The sequence below is a fragment of the Lepisma saccharinum genome, chromosome 21 (assembly GCF_977018435.1).
Source record: "Lepisma saccharinum chromosome 21, izLepSacc3.1, whole genome shotgun sequence".
Taxonomy (NCBI): Eukaryota; Metazoa; Arthropoda; class Insecta; order Zygentoma; family Lepismatidae; genus Lepisma; species Lepisma saccharinum.
In genome coordinates, this window is record NC_139249.1 from 16,678,284 (window position 1) to 16,700,402 (window position 22,119).

Genomic DNA, 22,119 nt, shown 5'->3' on the forward strand with positions numbered 1-22,119 from the left:
ATATATATTCATATAATAAATATTTCTACATTGTCACAATAGGACTCACTATTGCCTTTACGTGAACACTTCACAATGCTTTCATGCAACTGTGGCATGGAATTATGAGTGACGAGCTTGGATCATCTAGTGGATGTCTCTGATACATGTCAACTTCATAAAATATACGAGGAAACAATTCATCTTCAGGAATTATTGACTTAACAATTCCCTAATAGCAAATAAAATAATTCTCGTATATAAGCATTTTAAATGCACTTACATTCTTTGTACACTACCACTACTTAACTAACATCTTGGGTAACATCTTTCACCAGCTATTCAAGTTTGTTACATAGATGAACTATTAAAGTGTTTTTAAAATTTGCTTTTGTTGTGCATAATAATGCCAAGTTTCCCACAAACATGCGGAGTTATATTTAAGTATAATAAACTTAAATATAGTGATCATGCAACTGAATTGTGCATAAAATAAATCACAAACTTATACTTCAAAATATTATATTGTATTTTTGTCCATCAAGATGAACAGTGGTACTGTGGCCAAATATACCTCCCTAGACCAACAGTCTAGAAGATACTCCCAACCAACCACCCTTTTAAGTTGATGTGTCAAGCAGTTACTACATCTAGGTAAAATATAGAAGCTAAAGAAACACCAACTTGTCTAACTTGGGCAAGAAACTTCTGCACAAGATCACTAATTTTACATTACAAAATAAATAAAGAAGTATAATGTATATGCCTACTTAAATATTTAATTTGATTCCTAAATTTAATTTGTGTTATTGGCTTTGGAGTCTCCAATTAGAAGCTGAACTCCGAGTATAAGCAGAGTTTCTATAAGTTTTGCTACGGCCACCGTCACTATCTGATCGGTAATACTCTATTTTATCATAACCATCACCATTGTTATTGCTCTCTCTGCGTACTGTGTTTTGCACCCTTGTATCACATGATTGTTTATCATGCTGCTGTTGAATTTGATTACTAATACCAGAAGATGTTTGTTCGTTATTATTAGAAAAAGTCCTAGAATTTCTATAGAATTGATTAGAATAACTATCCTTATTTATACTATTATTTCTATTGTTTCTTTCATTTGAATTCAAATTCCTATTTTGATCCTTAGCACGTGAAACATTTGCTACTCTAGCCTTATTCTTTGGATTATAATTATTTCTGTTCATATCATTGAACCGTGCAGGATTATTTCTAAGAGATTGGAAATTTTCAATTACTTGCAACGTTTGCTGCAATGTACGTACATTATTGATCACCATATGTTCACTAATCCTGTGTGGTAATAATGAGGCTAATTGTGCTATCAAATGAGGTTCTTCAGCATGAGGCTGAGTAGACTTCAAAATTTTGTAGTTCTTATTTGCATATTGTAACAGGCTTACATTACTCTCTTTTGTAAAAGGAGAATTCAAAGTTTGAGTCAACTTTACTGATTTCCAGCGGTCATTCTGATAATGTGCCAAAAAAGCCTCTTTAAATTCAGAATAAGTGGTAAACTGATTCTTTACTTCTAAGTACCAAGTTCTAGCACAATCAGTTAGAAGTTTTGGTATGTACTTCAAGAATTGACTTTCTTTGATGTCATAAATATCTAGGTTTTCCTCAACTTTTTCTAAGAATTCTGATGGTGCAAACTCTAAAGATATCCCATCAAAATGAGGGAAATGCCTCAAGTCCTGTGGTTTAATGAGAACTTTAATTTGACTCTTATTACAATTAGTCAATGGAACATCTACTGAATGACTAACATTATTCATATGACCAGCATCATGTTGTGCATATGAAATTTTGTCATCAACATTATTATTAGCAACTGATTTGTTCTTCCTCAATTTTCGACGCTTAGATGCTAATCTTGTATTTCGGTATGGACCACTAAGCATACTTACTCTATCATGATCTGAATCTGTACTATTATACATCTCAGATTCAGTATTCACTCCTATATTATGTCTAACAAGACTACTTTTTGGTGAACCATGACAAACTTCATCTTTATTCCCAACTGTATGTTGTCTCTGATTTACAGTGTGAGAACTCATTCGAGGTGTAAAGTCACTCTGTACTTTAGCTGTATTTTTAACTGCTATTATATCATGAGTTGACACTGGTGATAATGCATTATTAACTACACTCATGATATTGGTTTCTATTTGTAGAAGTGCATTCTTAACACCTAATTCCAAAGAAGAGTTGATATTGTCTTTATTATTTACATCATGCAACTTATGCCTTGTACTAATATCCACTGACTTATCACTATCAACATCACTCCTAATTGCATCATTCTCTGGAACGCGAGTGATAATAATATGCCTTGCACTGCTAGACATAACTTCTTTATCAACCTCATCATGTTGTATGCCAATAGATTTGACATCAACCTGTGGTTCAGTTGAATTAGCATACTTGGTTTCACTTCGTAACTTAATTAGATCATTACTTAATGTACCAAGTGATACACTACACTGAGCACAAACCTCAAGACATTGATCCAGTTGAGAAGTAAACTGTTTGGATAGATTACTAACTGTATCGTCTAATTTTTTATCCATATCCGCAGCAAGATAAACTAGCTCATCATTCATCCTTTGATCCAGTAATTTAACTTTCTTTTCTAACTTTTCTGTTCTATCTAAGCATTCCTTACGGAACTGTGAAATATCTACCTTAATTTCTCTAAGTTCCTTACTTTGAGCTTTACTGGCTTCAATGCTTTCTTTCATCTGACTCTGCACAGCACAGATACCTTCTTTCATTTCACCTTGCACTGCAGAGATACCGTCTTTCATTTCTGCCTGCTGCGATTTGAGCATCATCACAATGTCAGCCAATGTGATCTCCTTCTCCATAATGTTAGGTATTGAAACTAATATGAGAAACAAGAATATTCACAACTCAATAACTTATTCTTTCCTATCCAATAATTGTACCATTTGAGTCTCATAATCTAAGTTTAACCATTTTTTGGTCAGTATAATTCAAACTCAGTATCAGCACAATAGGTAGTAGCTATGGTGCTATATTGGAAAGGAAATTTCAATTTACATATGCTGATGAATTGTGTTTATATTCAAACAATAATAAATACCTTTATAATTATTATATTGATAAAAAAAAAAAAAACTAGAAACAACAAAAAGTACAAGAGCATTTATAACATATCAATGCTACACATAAGAAGAAAATATCTCTTTGTTATCTCCTTCCAGGATAAAGCAAGTCCTTGTATCCACAATTCTGAGCTTCAGTTTTCAAGATTCATCATCTGACCAAATCACATCCAAACGTAGAACATATAAGTGTCACTCTATGCAACCTTCCTCCAAGCACTCATTTGAGGAACTGTAACATTTACAAGCCTGCCCATTAAGCAAGATGAAAACAGATACTTATTCACTGCTTCCAATTCAACATGGCATCCATTATACATATCAGTGTCATTGCACAACTTTCGAATCTTTATCAGATTATATCATGATCAAAGTTCTTTCAAGTCATAAAAGGCTTCTATATAACTTAAACATCCAAGTTATTATAACATTGCCCAGTTTAATGCTTTAAAAGCAACAATTATTGTACAAATATATCACCATTCCATATTGCTAAATCTGTACTTATCTTTTTTCCATCCAGAGATCTCTTCCCAAGTCACAGACAACTAGTATCAGAGCAACTAGTTCAAGCCAGATCTTTTAGTATGTGCAATCTTCAATTGTTTTTGTTTTATATTTTTGTCCATAAGTGCTTAACAGCTTGAATGTTTGTGTTGCAAATGTACATATTTGCTCTGTTACAGCTATTTTACTATGTATATCACAATATACTTATCTAATGATTACAATTACCATTTTTTGAATGTTGATACAAAATACCAAGTATGACATCATATTATACATTGAACAATTTTAAAGAGTTGACCTTTGTATATAAACCTTGAAGCCAATGCAAATGTACACAATTTCAATAAATTTAATTATAAATTTGAATGTATCATATCTTTCTTGTCTGAAAGAACACATATGATTGAAGATATTTGTTTTTCATATTGCCAGTCAAAAATAACTGTTATGACTAAATTGTTATAAATATTGCACAAATGTGGAACTTTGAACTTAGCCTAACCTTCTTCAAATGTTGTTATGACAATATATTATTTTTATTGTCATAGTACCCCCACTGATTCAAGCTTCAAAATGCAGAGTTACATTGAAATGACTATAGCTCAGAAACTAAATGCCCTAGAGATATGAAAGATATACCGTTGTACGCAGAATGAATCACAGATTCAGACGATATATAATTTATGCACATTCAGCGTACATATGGAGGGGGAAATCCCCTCAAAAATACTTTTCTTAAAGAAAATGGTGTTTCCCCCTGCCCCCTCCCCCGAAAAAAATGTCAAAATGCACAAAATGCAAAATTTATGCAAATTTGGCGTATATATGGAGGGGGAAGGGAGAAAATCCCCAAAAAATTATTTTAAAAAATTGTCACTTCACCCAAAAAATGTCCTTGCACTTGGATACAAAACGACACCTACGCACAACATTCACGGACGAAAAGCTAGAACGCAGTGAAAAATGAGCGCCGATTCTTGCAGCTATTCTATTTTTAGACAATGCAGTGTAACCCCTGTTGCAACTTGTGGTAAAAAAAACAAAGGTTTCCTTCAGTGTGCTTCGAAATTCCATTCTCTCAACGCAGATTCAACAACCAGTCTTCCCCCTCCCCCTGCTTGCGCCCTCATGGAAAACTTTCATTTTGACATCGGATACTGATAAACAAGCTTCCTTCGAATGCAGTTAACAGGAGGGAGTGAAAAGCATTGCTTTAGAACAACAAAGCTGGTCTTCCTTTGTCGGCAAATATTTGACCTTGAAAAGAGACGCAAAAAAGAAGTACCTTTTCCCGCCTTTCCCCTCCATTTTCATGGACAAAAAAAATGCAAAAAACATTTCTGTTAAATACATGTGTTAGGAACAATATAAAAAAAAAAATCGAAATTCTAGCCAAACATAGAAAAGTTATAACGTAAAAACTACGACCTTGACACAGCGTCTCGATCGAGATGCTTGGGACCATGAGGGTTACATTTGGGTATCTCGATCAAGATGCTTGGGACTCAAAAGATTAAGGGAAATTTTACTCATGAGGTTTATGTTGTGTGATTTCTCACCTAAAACTATATTTTTTGGAATTTTGAAAATTGCGGAACCATTTATCTTATGGATTAAATGGTCGAATATGAAAGTGTAACCTGGTTCCTGTATTTTTCACTCAATGTTTTCGATCTAATACATGTTTTACTTTCGTTACTCTGTTCACATACTAACTAACTGAACTTTATTTCTGTTATTAACAATAAAAATAACAAACTTTCTGCTTTTTTGTAACTTGAAATGAATGACGCCAATGTTCAAGGGAGGGGATGGGTGTGTGTGTGTGTGTGATGGACCTGCTTGACCCCTCCTGCCGATGCCCATGCTCCAGGTTGTTATTTTTAACCCCCCTTTCTCTTCAAATGTCAATGTCTTTCTTTTGTGAGAAAAATGAAAGTTCATAAGGCTTCGTACTGAACTCTTTTGAGTTGGGATCACCTATAGGATTTATATTATTTTATAGGATACAGCACATACTGGCCGGTGGAGTTGACGAGAGGGAAATAGAGAAGCAGTATGAGGAACTCAGGGAACAAGAGGAGAGAGCCAAGTTGGAAGAAATAGAGAAGAAACACCTTCAAGGACTTATTTCCCTGGAAGAGGCGATTCTTGCGAAGGATGACGTCCGGAAAGCCAACTTGCTGAAGGCCGAGGATGTGAAGAAAGAGGTAAGAGGGACTAAAAGGCACACTAAAAATTCATTTATCCAAAAATGTGGCTTATTCAAGTTAATTTTTAGTAAATTTTAAAAATCTATAAAACATTTTTTTGTCAACATACAATTGTACACATACAATTATTTTATCATTTATTGTAGGGATGGGACATACCAGAGGCATATATTCGGGGCTATCGAGGCTATCTGCGAAGCCCAGACTCGGTGAATAAAATACAGAAAGAAATGTCTATCAGAAAATGTGCATAAAATTGTTCATTTCAATAAGAAGATGAACCTGATTTCTTAGAGGAGTTGGAAACATTGCCCGCTTCCTTTGAATTCGCGAGACGACTGGCCCAGCGCCGGCGGGCAAGGCAACTCCACGGGGGTGACGGGCAAGCTTGACAGGGCCCCGATCAATGTTGCAAACCAATTTTTCCCAGCATGTAATTTCCCCAGGATCGGGGAATTGTGGAGCCAAACTGCTACAGGAGAGAGAACAGGGTTGCATATGGCGGGGGGAAACCCTCTGAACTTCCTCAACAGTCTGGGTCAATGTTGCAAACCAATTTTTCCCAGCATGTAATTTTCCCAGGAATGGGGAATTTTGAAGCCAAATTATCGCAGGCAAGAGGAAAGTGTGTCATATGGCAGGGACAAGAACATCATTGAACGCTTGCAGAGGAGTTGAAAAAGAGGTCGTTGACCTTCAAACAACTAGAGATACAGTGGGGAGTAGAAAATTGTTGGCTGAGTTGGAATGGTTTATGAGTGCATTAAAAATTACCGAAATGACAAGGACCAGTTCTAGTCTAGATCGCATGGAGTGGTCTTGGTCCATGGAATTTATTTAGAGGCAGCGTGTGAATACAGTAGTGATTGGATTGTATTTTTGTGCATGATATGTGCTGTGTTGTATAGTGAACTGAAATGAGGGACATAATTAACAAGCTGTCTATTCGGCTTACGAATGACGGTAAACTCCAAATCGTTGTGGAGATTTCTTGTATGTCCACTTTATGAACAGATAAGCTAATGGGGATCAGACCTACAGTTAAAGTGGTATCTAAACCACCATGTATCGAACCCGGGACTCCTTAGTTTCAAGCCAAGGACGTTGCCAATGTGCCAACAAGGAGTACCGAAACTTAAAATCGTGAAAATAGGTAGGTTGAAAGTTTATTTTTATTCTCGTACATAATATTTCACAATATGGGCCTCTTATTTATGCAAATACGAATGAAATTCTTGAAATCCTTTCCTTACTGACAGTGTACATTTCCATGTTTTATTTATGAGGTACAATCACTCACAAAGAATAATATCTGTAGTTAATTCATATTGGCAAGAATTTAATATTGATTGATCCCTACTTAATAGTATTTAACTTTTACATTCTTATAAACTTCATTGTCAGTTTTGCTCTGGTAGTACTAGATACTGTAAGCATGTAATTGTTTTCACAGAGTGAGAAACTCGAGAAAATTCTGAAGCAGTGGAAGGAGAAGAAATTGGCTTCTGTTAAGCAAGCTTTTGAGGAGAATCAGAAGTTAAGGGAAAATCTGAAGCATGTGAAGGAAGTTGTGATAAACCAGAAACAGAAGCTTGGTAAGTAGTATATTTTGTGAATGGCAAGTACTGTTGCTGATATTGGTTGCGTCATTATGCCAATTCCAATCTGGTGCCTGAGTTTCATGTAGAATCTTCAAAATGATTTAGACTCTGGAAACAATTTCCTTAAAATCATATTTACACTGCAGTAAATAGGCTGTGACTGGACTGACTTCCACAATTCAGCTATGAAGATATTACAGGGTATTTCTACCAGTCAAGAAAGTCATGAAAGTCCAAGAAAATGTAAAGAAATGAACAAGTAGGTCAAGAAGTCAATAAAATGTCAAGAAATTATACTTATGGTCAAGGATTTGTGCTATCGCAATGACCGATTGATTGATTTTGTTTATTTTATTTCACTTTTATGCCCCTTTTGGCTAATCGCGAAGCTGAGGATGAATGGTGGTGAGATAAGATGGAGAAAGGAACAATCACAAATATATAGGGACGACAAGACGAGCCCTACATAAGATTATAGTGGTTGTGAGTCCAAACACCAGAGCCTTGCTAGTGTGCAAAATGCAGTCCAGGATGCATGAATACAAGGTGATGCTGATAAGTATTGAGCCTTACCCAGAAAAAAAATGAGCTAGGAGGTTGAAATTTGCAGGGTGCGCTGGTCAGTTCATCTTCATGTTGCAAATCGTTGTCCTTTAGGTGTTTTTTCAGATGGGGAAACGGATGATAGTCAGATGGAGCCAGGTCAGGTGAATAGGGTGGATGGGGCAACACTTGAAAGCCTAAGGATGTCTGTGTCGCCATTGTTTCACCTGCAGTGTGTGGCGAGGCATTGTCATGCTGTCTTTTTGAGAGCTTTTCTGGAGGTGCTGCCATTTTCACTTTGGACCTGAAAAACAAAGGGAAGTTAAAACCATAGAAAGTCTATTTTTGCACCGTTACATATAGAAGAATTGGCCAGTGCACCCTGCTAATTTGAGACTCCCAGTGCATTTTTTTCTGGGTAAGGCTCAATACTTATCAGCACCCCCTCGTAGATAAAGCAAGTCTAAATTTCTTGTTAAATACAACTTCAGTTTTCATCTTAACTGGCCTTTTGATAGTAGTTTTTCATTAAATATTTTTTTTCTTAATTGCTATTTCCAACTTTACATAAGTAGAGTCAAATAAATAAAGGTTAAGAAAAACAAAAAGACATATAAAAGTCAAGAATTTTGGATTTGTTATTTTGGTAGACACCTTGTATTATATGGATATGCGAAGGGGCTGATTTCTCATCAGCAGGAAATGGTACATCAGAACTGGTATCTTGATATTTCAATCCATTGTATTTTCTCAGTTTCAACACACAGGATATCACAATATAACAGTTGTACTGTTTTCTTGCAAGTCTTTCAAAACTTTTAACTTTATATCCTTGCTATGCTATGATGCCAGGGGTCCTGGAATCGAATCCAACCCTGGGCATGGGTGTTTTATGTGAGTGTCACTTCATCACATTGTACCATCACCCATCCTCATCTTTGTGATTAGGGAGCGAAAGTTGATGAAATGTCATCTTTTTTCTGACATCTCGGACACGATGCCCATTAAATATACACAATATTACACTTCGTCTAGAAACCAAAAAAGGTAATTTTAAATTTCATTTTTTTGCCAATTTTCAGGTTTTAGGTAATTTTCCCCGATTTTCGTCATTTTTTCGTCATTCTGCACAATATTCGGTGTATTGTTTCATCATATTTTTTCGTCACTACTTTCATTTTGGTAATATTCTTGAGTCTTTTCACCAAGGTGAACATAGGCCTATATATATCTCGCAGGATTTCTTTATCTATACAGTGCCACAGAAACACACCACACTAAATCAACAATCAAAGATGCGGGACATTAATGCACTTTACACCAATTTATTCAGTGTATACGACTCTTTCATTAAATTGTTTTAAAATTATCCGGTTGTTTCCATTAGAAATCATCGTTGCATATTTTAATCGAATGTGCATGTGGTATCATTTGATGCCTTTTTTTAAAAGCCAGGTTGCATTTTGTTTAATTTCCTTTTCATTTCAATTTTTAACCTGAAACTAACAAATTTAATGGTTATTTTTTGCATTTTTTACATAGCTTTTTTCCCCATTTTTTAGGACATTCTATAGGTCATATACCTATATTTTTTAGTTCATCAACTTCCGCTCCCTAGTGATTAGCCAAAAGTAGCAGAATCCAAATCAATCAATCAATCAATCAAACTTTTATCCTTTTTCCACAACAATGTTTTGTTGTGCTTTGATTTTTGGCTACCTGAAAATGCCGTTGCACTTCTATTAATATATATTGAAATCCGTTAACTTTCTTTTGTCTTAAGGAAAGAACTACTACAGTCACCGGGTTGCACCCATTAATAAATGAGGCAAATGAACCTTTTGTGCTCTTCATGAAATATTAGATAAGTAAAATATTGGTTATGGTATTGGCACTTTATTGCTATCAGAAAAAAAAGTTATATTGGTTCATCTCTGCAATATACAGATATGTTAGAATCAGTTCATAATTACTCCATGTTTATTAATCTGTCATGTCTGTTGAAATGAATGGTTCATGATTATCATGGTAGCCTGGTTTCAAGTCATGTTATCAAAGGGCCCTTGGTTTGATTCCTCTTGGCAGGCCTGTAGCCAGGATTTTATTTCGGGAGGGGCTGATCCCTTATCAGCAGCTGCCATCTAAAGGTGAAAAGATGGCGGCTGGTGAGGCTAGAAGCCCTGAAGATGAATTTCTCAGTATATATATCCAAGATGTTTAATCTTGATAAGCAAGTATAATTAATTACCACTATACACTATTTAAATTAGATATTTGTGGGATTTGGGGGGGGGGGATTCAGCCCCCTTAGCCCTCCTCTTGGCTATGTGCCTGCCTGTTGCACAGTGGTTCAGATCCCACTTTAAACTGTAGGTCCAGTCCTGATTAGCCTGTATGATCATTATGTACACTTGAAACAAATTAATTGATTGATTTAATTAGCTTATTTTACGTCACTTTCCTGCCACTTTTGTATAATCACGACGATGAGGATGAGCGATGACATGATGAAATTGATAAAGAAACACTTACAAAGAATAGTCATGCCCAGGTTGGGATTTTAACCTGGGGCTCCTGCCATCATAGCATGCTGTCCTAACCACTCCACGACAGAGATCGGCAGACTTAAAACAAACTTTGTCAATGTATGTTGTTCAATATCTGCTGTAACCATAATCCGTTCACAATGAAACAATGCAGCTTAAGTCACTTAAGATATCACATTTTAGCAAAGTAGATGGGGTTATTGTTATAACAACCATGCTAGTCTGCCAATCTCAAACAAGTTATGATTTTTTGACTGGAATATATATTTAATACAGGCATATGTACACTCTGATCAAAAGGTAAAAAAAAGTGCTCCCCTGTGCTTAGCACCACGCCAGGGGGTGTGGGGGTATCGCCCCACACTTTTTTGATCCGGTCGTGAGTGGGGGTGATGTGATCAGCATCACGCCCCTGACTGCCTTTACCCCCCAGGGTTTCCCCCAGGTACCCATGTCATTCGACGCTGGGTGGGCGCTGGGGCCGCTTCCAACGTTAGAAAAGTTCCCGGATTTGAACCGGCAGGGGATCGAACCCAGGACCTTTAGCGTGGTAGTCAGACGCGTTACCGACTGAGCCACCACGGCCACTCTGATCCCCAGTATAATTTTTTGACTTGTGAAAAAATTGTAAATAACAAACTTACTTCTTTCTTTTTTGTAGCCAGTGAAGTGAATCAAGAAAGTACAGAGCTAATGAATAAATACATCCACAAAGTAAGTGCACTCAGTTTTTTATATGACTGACAGTTTAGTTTCTTGTAGAAGTTGTTATATGTGGGGAGTGCTCAAAATGGGAGGGGTGGGGGTGGGTAGGATATCTCCCCAGCTAACGATTTATAAAATGTATTCCAGATTATCCAAAATGGGTGCTGTCCCATAACATGTAGATAAACAAGTTTTTAGGGTACACCCCTATCTACAGGGTGGCTCAAAAAGTCACTTAACACCCTCGGTACACGGCCACTGCAGCACGCAACCTGGAAATGGTGATGACCAATCGTTGCCAGGCCAAGGGGGAACCACATCGATGCCTCCCGCTCGGTCGGTGGCCATCTTGATGTCCGTCATCTTGAATCCAACTTCAGAATTTAAAATGGGAAAGGGGGTGTTCAAGATCTCATTTGTGACGTCATGTAGACAAAATATACATGTGGCAAAGGTAAGGTCTGCCATTGGCTATGCTTCTGAGGTGGGTGAGCGAGGAGTTTGGCTTGGCAGAACCTTGCCGACTGGGAGAGACCAAGGACGTTCTGGACTCAGGCTGAGTAGACTGTATTTCCGTGTATTACCCTTTTTGGGCCTGCATGGCTGGGTGTAGTTTGCCTAATATTTATATGGTTTTTTTAGACCTCTGAGAAATTCTATTGGAGAAATTTTGATTTTTACGGGTAGATATACAGGTCATGTTGGCTGTGGGGGGTTTTGGGTGGGTTTGCAGTCGACTCAATATAGAGGATTATAGACTGCACAATACAATATATCATTAATATTGAAGAAGGCAATGTTTCACTATGTACACAAGAGTTCTTACACAACAATTTGATTTCGACTGGTTCTCCTTCAATGTTCTTTCTGTACCAACTTGACTAAGGTTGTTACAATTTTTTATTTGCTTCATTTTTACACTTATCTTTTTTTTTTTTTTACAGAAACAAAAAGAATTAGCTAAGAGAATAGAAATGATTAAGGAAATTAAAGTTTTGGAAAGTCTTGCTGCTGTGAGGAAACAGAAAGAAGTAGATTTAACTGAGACTTCTGGAGTAGGACTCTTGTGTGAAATGTCTGTTGCAGAGGTAAGTGACTTTTTTTTAAACTTAAAATTAATACACTTTAATTTTGTTGTGATCTTTTCCCCACAAGACCATATTCATTTGGTTGGTGTTGATAATCCTTTAAACTACAACCTGGAAATAAGTAAATGTTTCTTCTATGGTATAACTTTTTAAAAAGTTATTTTTTCACTTGTTACCACCGCAAAAACACATTTTTCTTTTGAGATATCAATGTTGATATTCAAAGTTAGGAGTAAAACCTCAGTAACAAGATCAGGGAAGAAATTTCCCAGCCCAATCCCAACTTCAGGAAATGATTTCCCTACTTACTGGGATTCAAAATGATTGTGCTTAAAAGTGGTCAATTTTCTATTTCCTGAATGTAGCAAATTTTATTCCAGAAATGAAAAAAAAACGACCCCATGGAAGTTAAAATAGTGTGCAGAATAAGAGATTTCCACAATGTTGGTAAATTTTGACCATTTTTCATCCTGAAAATATGCTTACTTTATTGGGAAATAGCAAATTTTTCACATCCAGAACATCAGGATTTTAAAAATTTTCCATCCTGTCCAAAAATTTTCCATTCTGCACACACCTAGTCTCCTGTATAAGTGAACAGAACCCAGTTCTATCCCCAGTGGGATTTAACCAGCATCATGGGGACATTTGGGGAATTTATGTTGTCGTTCTGTTATGAACGTGTCGTTTGCTGTTTGGACCCTCATGTGCAGGAAGATTTGTGGGTTTCCTCTTGTCGTTTCATGCAATCATCATCATCATCATCGCTGCGATTAGTTTAAAGCTGAAGAAAATACCAAAAATACAAATGCTTCAGTGTGTATATCTTTGAAAAAAATGATGATGATAATAATAATAATGAACCTAATTCATACACAAAAATTTAGTTACCAAGAGCATTCCTCGCATATTTTTTCTCCCGTATTGTTAATGGAAGCATAATGATAACAGGACGTGGTCGACTGTCTAGGATGTTCGTTAATATCTTCGCGACCACTGTACCAAATGTCATAGCAATTATCACATTCATAGAAATGCTTCATGTAAAAGAATCAGATGTTGCAGCGAAAACTCCATTAACTTCCATTATAAGCAGACGAATGCCATGCAGCTGTGCCGACACCAGCGCCTCAAGCGGTATCATATTCAAGTGGAACCAGCCAGAGAGCCCAGAACAGAGCCATTTTCCACACTACGTTATTCAAGGTGCTGTAGCTGTACTAATGCCAAAAGTTTAAAATAATTTGTCTAATATCCTGTATACCCCACTTCTGGCATCATCTGTACTTTAAATGAAGTATGATAAAAGAGTGTGATGAATGAATAGGAATTTTTACACCAAGCTTTGAAATATTCTCCCAAAAGTTTTTTGTGGGATGTACAGAGAAAACCACAGTGTGTTGTACAAATTAAATGTTCATCGTTTTGTTCCTTGTCTGTTTCATAAATTGATCAATGTAGAAAGTGGACATAAAATAGCCTCTTGCCATTTGAAAAATTTGACCTCGATCCAATATGACAGACTTCAAGATGGCGGCCATGTCCTGGAAGCACCCTCACACATGTGCCCCTTACTCCAATGTACCCAGGTGAAGTTGGTTCTGCCACTACCACATCCATTCCAGAGAAAGAAAGGATGTCTTGGAACTTTTGAATCACCCTGTGGCCAAATTATGTGGAAGCGAATATATTGGTCAAAATGTCTCATTGCTACGACCGAGTAGTGTTTGCTTCACCTTCTGAATTCTGCTGGCCAATGCAATAAGGTCAGGCCAATAGCAGTTGCAGTGTTTTTTTGTTTTCAACTTTTCTTTCATCACATCATATTTGAGTACATTGTTGAAGAATTTTACTTCGGATGACTGTGACAGCAGATAGGAAAAAGGAGTATTTTCAGGGTGGTAGTCACATTTATGGTACCAGCAGGGGCGCCGACTTGTCAAAATTATTGGGGGTGCTCTGATCACTGAAATAAATTAATGAATGACTCACTCTCTCCCTTTTTTAAGTTTTGGCCTCAGTGTTCGGAATCTCGTAAAAGCCCATGAATTCCTCAAAAATATTAAAATTGTCATTTAAAGTTCGAATGCAAAATGTCAATTGTTCACGGATGGATATGTCACAAGTTTCGTCAACCATAATAGCAAAATATTCCCGACTTTTAATATCTTGCTACCACGGAGCGCAAAGCAGATCTCCTTAATATATCAATGATCTTGTTCTGAATGTCACGTGAGAGCCATTTGTAGCCCGAATGTCCCATCCACTCTCCTAGTTCTTGCACATCTTCTTTTGAAACTCTTTTTAATAAAAATGTTAAGAATACTCATAATTATGTACTTAGCATATAGTAATAAGTCATGTGTTTTGCTGCCTCTGGTCATAGCCCCCCCCCCCCCCCCGAAAGTTGATGGTTTAGCGGTTTCAGCCCCTAAAGTTGATGGTCTAGAACATTTCAAATGTGTATTTAAAGTTAAGTTCATGTGGCACAATTCAGAGTAAACTTTACAAGAGAAGCAAAATAATACATTAGATCCTGTTAAGCAAAAATTATTTGGGGGGCTCTGCCCCCACATCGTTAACATTGGGGAAGCTCAAGCCCCCCCAAACCACATGGAGTCTGCACATATTTGGTACCAGTGAATACCTTATAAACTCAACTTTTTGGCTAAAGGACCTTTATTTATCAAGGTTTTCTTTATTCTTCCTTTGGTGCAATCACTGTGGGCACAGCATATGACACATAATTACTGAATGTTACTGCTAAGATTGTAAATGCATATATGTATTAAAAAAAAGCAAGCCACGAAAATGGCCATTATTAATATCATTCGTTCTTGATTAGTCAAATGTACAAACATTACAGTAACAATTTCTGTCAGTTTACTCTTGTATTGCATGATTTTTTGTGTAGATTTCAATGCATGGAAACTATTTACCAGTGTTCTTAAAATAATACAATAAATCTTATTGTGAAAATCGCTTCTATTCTTCTTGTGACTTTTCATTCTGAAGAACCACAAGAAGAATAAAAGCAACTTTTTATCTAATTAATAAAAATAACAGAATATTTTATGATAATACACGATTATATTTTAAGTATAAATTGAGGTTTAACTTGTACCGTTTTCTTAAGGATAAAGTATTTACTATAATGTATGAACAAGAATTTTAATCCACCATTTTGATTTTGCAGCTTAAGGAAAGGTTGTTTATGCTGCGAATGGAGGCAAAACATGAAATAAAGGAGAGGAGAGAGCATTTACAGCAGGAACGTCAGAGACAAGAACAAGTACTTGCTGATACAATGGATGTTATTAACTTCCATCGCCATCTCAGGTTGGTATTCAATTTACTATTTTCATGTTAGACTTGAAATACAGCATCTTATTAAATATTAATAGTAACAAATAAGCATGGGGCGAGGGAGGGAGAGGGTATTTTGCCGGTAATTTTACCAGTCCAATATATATAAATAGCCTGATACTTAGTTCAAAACTATGCCATACCAAAATATGCAGGTTCTTTTTTTAAGCAAAACTTACTGCAGTCGCTGGTTACATACATTAATTGAAGAGGTAAATGAATAGCCAGGATTTTATTTCGGGGGGGTCTCATCCCTTTTATTTCGGGGGTCTCATCCCTTATCAGCATGGGAGTCGCCAGAAATATTTGTAGATGGGGCAGGCCACTGATAAAACTTGACTAGTACAAATAATGATGACAATAATAATTATTGTTATTTTACAATAATCTCTATTATAAGTTATTAAAAGTATACCAATTGTTATTATTACATAAATAGAGAGATTTTGCTACTCGATCCACCGTATCAGTGAATATCTAACACAATTGTTGTCCATTTTTTCTTATATTTTGTACAGTTAGTGTACTGAAAATCATAGTTATTTTATTTTCTTTATTTTATTTTCTTATTAACTTTTAGACAATCGTTGAAAAAAAGGCTTTAACAGTTAGTGGTAAATTCTACTGATAAAGTTTATATTGTGTGACCTCTCACAAAGAAAATTATAAGTTTTGGAAAATGTGGATCCATTTATTCTTTGCATTAAATGGTAGAATATAAAAATGTAACCTGGTTCCTCTATTTTACACTATACTTTTTTCAATGTAATGCAGTTTTTACTGTGGTTATAACTTTATTTCTGTTATTAACAATAAAAATAACATTTACATTACATATTTAAAAACTCAATATGCTGACCAAGGCAGAAATTTATTTTATTATAAAACATAAACTAAATGTAACGTTTCAACCTTCTGGCAAGGTCTTCTTCAGACTCTGCAACAAGTACAAATGTAACAAGGTACAAAACAGGACGATATATATACACAAAAATTAATCCCCTCCAGACTATTAGAAAGTTGTTCTGGAACATTCTAGCAGGTGGCTTTCCCTTGTCAACTGTACTTTCACCTGAAAGTCTAAACCTGAAGAAGACCTTTCTAGAAGGTTGAAACGTTACGTTTAGTTTATGTTTTATAATAAAATAAAATTCTGCCTTGGTCAGCATATTGAGTTTTTCATATCATGGAAACAAGGCTTAATGGTGTTATAATTAGATATTTGTAGGATTCCGGTGGGGGCTTCAGTCCCCTTAGCCCTCTACCTTGCTACATGCCTGATGCTGGCAAAAAATTCCATATCAGTCCATTCCTAACATATCTGTGAGTGTGTGCATGCATATGTATGTGTGTGTGGTGGGAGGAGGGAGGTGAGTGTGTGCATATATTTCATTGTATTTTTTATTAACTTAACACAAACAAACAAACAAGTTCAACTTCATAACCTCTTTCCCCTTAAAAAATTAAGAGTTCCTGATTTATATTCTGTGAACGATAAAATATATGAATTGTTTTTCACACACAGAATATTCATTTTTAAAACATGTAGCACGATTAGATGCTTATGATTGTACAGAAATGAAACATTTTACTTCTGAGTTAACAGTTACCATTACTAGAAACAGGAAATCTAAGCAATTTAAATATTTCAGTATTACTTTTTGCTCGTACCCGAGTAGTAACGATTTTGTCCACTTGTGACATCTTGAGTTTAGAGTATTCAAGATTTCAAGTATATTTTCACCATCATATTTATGTCTCATGTACATTAATAAATAAAAACTAAATTATCAAAATTGGTGAACATGTGGATAACAGTTTTCGAATATTATTGAAATGTCTTTTTTTTTTTTTACTTTCAGGGCAGAAATGAGATTGAAGCCTAAGATGAATAAACTAACTGTAGCTGACATTAGGTCTCCGGAATTAGAACAATTGAAGAAGGAGCTTAAGGAGAAACGAGAAAAAAGAAGACTGTTAGGAAAATTATAGTTGCCAAATAATTTTCAAGATTTTTTGTTTTGTTGAATGGATATATATTTTTGTACTCATGCTTGTTTATGAACCTAATTTTTATTTTTTAATAAATAAAATAAATCTCTTGGTGATGTAATAATGGATTGGATAAATTGAAATATGAACCCATCGTTTGCCATGAAGTTTAGAATGTTAAAATGTATTGTAAAAGGATTTCAAAACCTGCAGTGTAGGTAGATGCTTTAAATTATGTGTTGCTGCTTATAATTTCAATTGTAATTTACATTCAGAATCATAATAATGTTCCAGATTATTACTTATTGCAGTGTAATGGGTATTATCTTACTATATATGGACTTATGGCAACAATTCAATGTTATCCTCAAAATTATATCAAAAGGTTTGTCATCAAGTTTGTAAATGAGTCTAATATTAACTATTCTTAAGGTAGATTTAGTTATGAATGTGGCTCACATATATTCATTTATCAACCACTGAATTGTGCATAATCTTCTCAAGTTTCTATTTTGAGGGTTATTCTCCATTTTCTTTTAAAAAAAATGCCCTGTTGAAAGTGGTGGTGACCCTGTTCATGTATCATCTAATGAAAATCTTGGACATCAAAGGGTATTCTTGCCAAGAAGTTATGTTATTTCAGGGTTAAAGTTTTATTTACACAGTACAGGGTAATTCAAAATGAATGGTGCAACTTTACACAGTTATCATGACGTTACTATTTTATGATAGAAAATCAGACAAGGCATCAATATAAAGGAAAACTCTGGAAGTTTTATTCCCGCTTAACGGCCTTATTCTGCTTAGCCAATGCTCCACCAGGATCGCCAGTGTCGCAAAATGGGTAATGATCAGTAGAAGGCATATTGTGTGTTGGAGCTATCGAGAACTGATTCAATCACAATGGTGCAAAGACATTTCTGCACACGTTTTGGTAGTAATGCATATGTTTCACCCTTCCGAAAGATTTGCCAAAGTTACAACTGCGAATTGTTGGTGCCTTCGAAACTGTTGACAACGACTTGCTGTCTCGTGCATAGCAAGTACTTGATGATCGTTTGGACCTTTTCCGCGTTACACATGGTTCCCATGTTAAATCTTTATAATGTGCGTCATGTGAGTAAAACTTTCAGAGTTCTTTTTTATATTGATGCCTTGTCTGATTTTCTATCATGAATAGTAATGTCATAATAACTGTGTAAAGTTGCACAAATTCATTTTGAATTACCCTGTATATTGTTATTTAGCAAGACCATGCTTTTCCATTGGGAAAGACCATAATATAGTTGTGTTAGAATGTCATGATTGGGTAGAGTAGGAGACATGTTGAAAGGTTACTAAGTAGCTGTATTCACATGGGTATGTTTCTGCTCATTTTTAATATAAAAGTTTTTACTTCGTTATCTTATGATTGGGGCTACACAGAGTTCTATTTTGTTTTTCAGTGCTCATTATGTATGCTACTCTCACTGTTTGGTGCACCAGGTAACTACTATCAGTGACAAAAATATTGAGCTCTCGGTTTATGCGCTTGTAAAATTGTACTCCATGGGAGGAAAAAAGTCAAAGATACCTAATTGGAAAGCTTCAAGTATCTACTTTTTAATAAGCGTAATCTGAAAATTAACTTTGATTTCTTACTATAATAAAAAAAATCACTGAAAAGTGTAGTTTTTTCTTCCAATTTTCACGAACATGGAACTTAACACCATACAGTTCATAATTAACTGTACATATAATTTTGAGATTGTGTACTTGAAGTTTGATTATTTTTGAACCTCTGTAGAAAAAATCAAATGCATGTTTTTACTAGATACTTAAAAAATTAGCATTTTAGGGAAACGTGCAAACTTGAAATGCATAATTACAAATTCAATGAAGTTGCAAAAAACTGTTGATATAATGCATTTGATCAAATTCCAGAAGTTTGGCGTGTGTACCTCAAATATGGTTCCAGATATTAATTATTCTTTCGCACTCCTAATATGGTAAACGGCTGCATGACGTATGGCCAGGTGCGGCCAATCTCAAGACTTCCACAGCGCTGCCGTTTTGCTGCACTTCGCTGCGAGAATCGCGCAAGTTCGTTCCGTCGAGCCAATCAAAAGTATTGTCCCAGCATAAAATAATGAATGAAATATTTCTCATATTGCAAATGGAGTTCTGTTGTACTGCAGTTTGTTTTTCTTGGGGGGGGGATTTCTTTTAGCTGTTAACTTCATATGAACATCATCTCCTTCGATATCTGGTGGACATACGTACATAGTGGTTCAGATCCCACTTTAAATTGTAAGTCCAGTCCCGATTAGCCTACCTGTGCATAAAGTGGACTTAAATAGAGAATGTCATACATTTCAACAGATATATTGAGTGCAAGGATGTTCGATGAGGATGATTTGAATGAAGTCAATAAGATATCCAGTCTTCTGTGTACAGCGATTTCATAATAAACGGAAACAGAGCGAGGTGTGTACTAGCGATAGCAATGCATAAAATTATATTTTAAAAAAATGCACATTTGACGTCTTCATGGCAACTAATATTTTAAAATATATTTCGAGCAAAATCGCATGTAAATTGTGTTTATCTCGTAAAATTCACTTAATCATCGTGTCGAGTAGTGGTGGTGGTTTCAGCTTTTAACGTGTTGCTATACATTCCACCTGAAATATTGCTTTTATATTTTGTCGGTTTCACAGCTGCAACTCTTGTAATAAGCAAGGAGTTGTGGGTTCATTAAGAGATTTGATTTTTTTTATTTGATTTATTTTACTTCGCTTCTTGTGCCACTTTTGCCTAATTTGCGAAAATGGGAATGAGTGATGATATGATGAAATTGATGAATAGACATCACAAACGTCCATGCCCAAGCCAGGATTCGAATCCGGGACCCCTGGCGTCGCAGCGCGATGTGCAAACCACTCTGCCACAGGGGCCAGTGGTTCATTAAGAGAAAGAGGACTAAAAACTAATAAATTTTCAATAAATATAATGAGTGAAAGGTAAAAGTATAAAATGCTGTTCATAATGGATTCTGTTGAACTGGATACCGGTGATTAAAATAAAAGTCGTGTATCTTTCTTCTCACCACATCTTGCAAAAACTCGCCCAATAAAATATTGGGTCAATGCAAATTTTTGTTGTTCCCCTTTCTTTACATACATTTTTCACTGTGCTGATGTAACCCCCAAACACTCCTCCGTGCACTTGACACCTTGGTTTAATCACTTCACAGAATCGCCATCACAAAATACTGTGCGTACGAACAAACACGCGAACTTGTGAGGGACAGACTGCCTGGATAGAATGCACGTAAGAATTATTATGGCTATGTGGTGGGAATCCAGTCAATACTTCATGGCAGGAATGTAAACACAGAAGTGACAAAAGAAAATTTCGGCATCTCTACAATGCTTTCCTTGTGCAACACATTGTTTCGGCTCATTTCCCGTGTCAAAGCTGCTTGGACGCGGAGTTTAAGGGCAAGCGGCAACACTTGGCAACAAAGCTCACTTGTTCTTACCAATGATGTGAATTGCGCGGGAACAGGTTGTCAAGAAAAACAATTCTATCTGTTGTTTTCAATGCGTACAGTGTGAAAGAATGAAATATGGAAATTTGATTTTTATTCTACGGCCATCATTTTGATATGCATTTCATAACCGTTGGACTGGCCATTTCCAAGATTGCAACATCATAATTAATCATTAATTGTTGCTCTTCCACAGCTGATAGTACCATTATATTTGGCTGATATATTTCCACATAAACAAGCTTCAATAAAAAAAATCATATTTTTACGACAGTTTTACATGAAGCTACACACAAGTGAATTCGACTTATGTAAAAAATACATGAAAAAGTACACTTTTACAAACATTTTTCTCTGAATAGAAAACAGAGTTAAAATAACTTTGTCTTGCTTTTGTCTAAAAGCAGACACTTGTAGTTTTCCAATGAGGTTTATTTGACTTTTTTCCTACCCTGGAGTACAATTTTACAAGCATGCAAACCGAGGGCTCAATATTTTTATCACGGATAGTATGTTTTGTATGAAACTGGTCAGTTCTGTCCCAAGATGTTAGTGGATATTGTGTCCTGGGAGAATGGTGATGATTCTGACAATGATTTGCTTTTGTTACTTTCATTTAGTAAACATGAAAGTGTGTACATGACATGGATTTGAAAAGAACCAACTTTGTTGAATTTCATCATTTAGTACAACATTTATGTGAAGATGGAAGTCAAATTCATTTTGATTTTTTATCACTACAAGCATGTTTTTCCCTTCTTCAGTTAACTGATCACGCATCTGAGCACGAGCCTACTGCACATGCTCATCCATAGCAACATTTTCAAAAAATAACTGAGAATCAAACACTCATGGACACAGCCAGGGTAGCGAAGATAGCATATGC

At 35.7% G+C, this 22,119-nt stretch overlaps 1 protein-coding gene across 1 annotated transcript in view; it reads left to right on the forward strand.

The window, feature by feature from the left end:
- LOC146004024 (cilia- and flagella-associated protein 99-like) overlaps nucleotides 1-18,077 on the forward strand; it is a 53,521-nt gene extending 35,444 nt beyond the window's left edge. Inside the window, exons 3-8 of the mRNA XM_083142594.1 lie at nucleotides 5,653-5,857; nucleotides 7,314-7,455; nucleotides 11,212-11,264; nucleotides 12,200-12,343; nucleotides 15,540-15,682; nucleotides 17,572-18,077. Coding sequence (XP_082998720.1) covers nucleotides 5,653-5,857; nucleotides 7,314-7,455; nucleotides 11,212-11,264; nucleotides 12,200-12,343; nucleotides 15,540-15,682; nucleotides 17,572-17,701 — 817 coding nt within the window. The 3' untranslated portion in view covers nucleotides 17,702-18,077. The remainder of the gene's footprint in view (nucleotides 1-5,652; nucleotides 5,858-7,313; nucleotides 7,456-11,211; nucleotides 11,265-12,199; nucleotides 12,344-15,539; nucleotides 15,683-17,571) is intronic.
- Nucleotides 18,078-22,119: the final 4,042 nt, after the last annotated feature.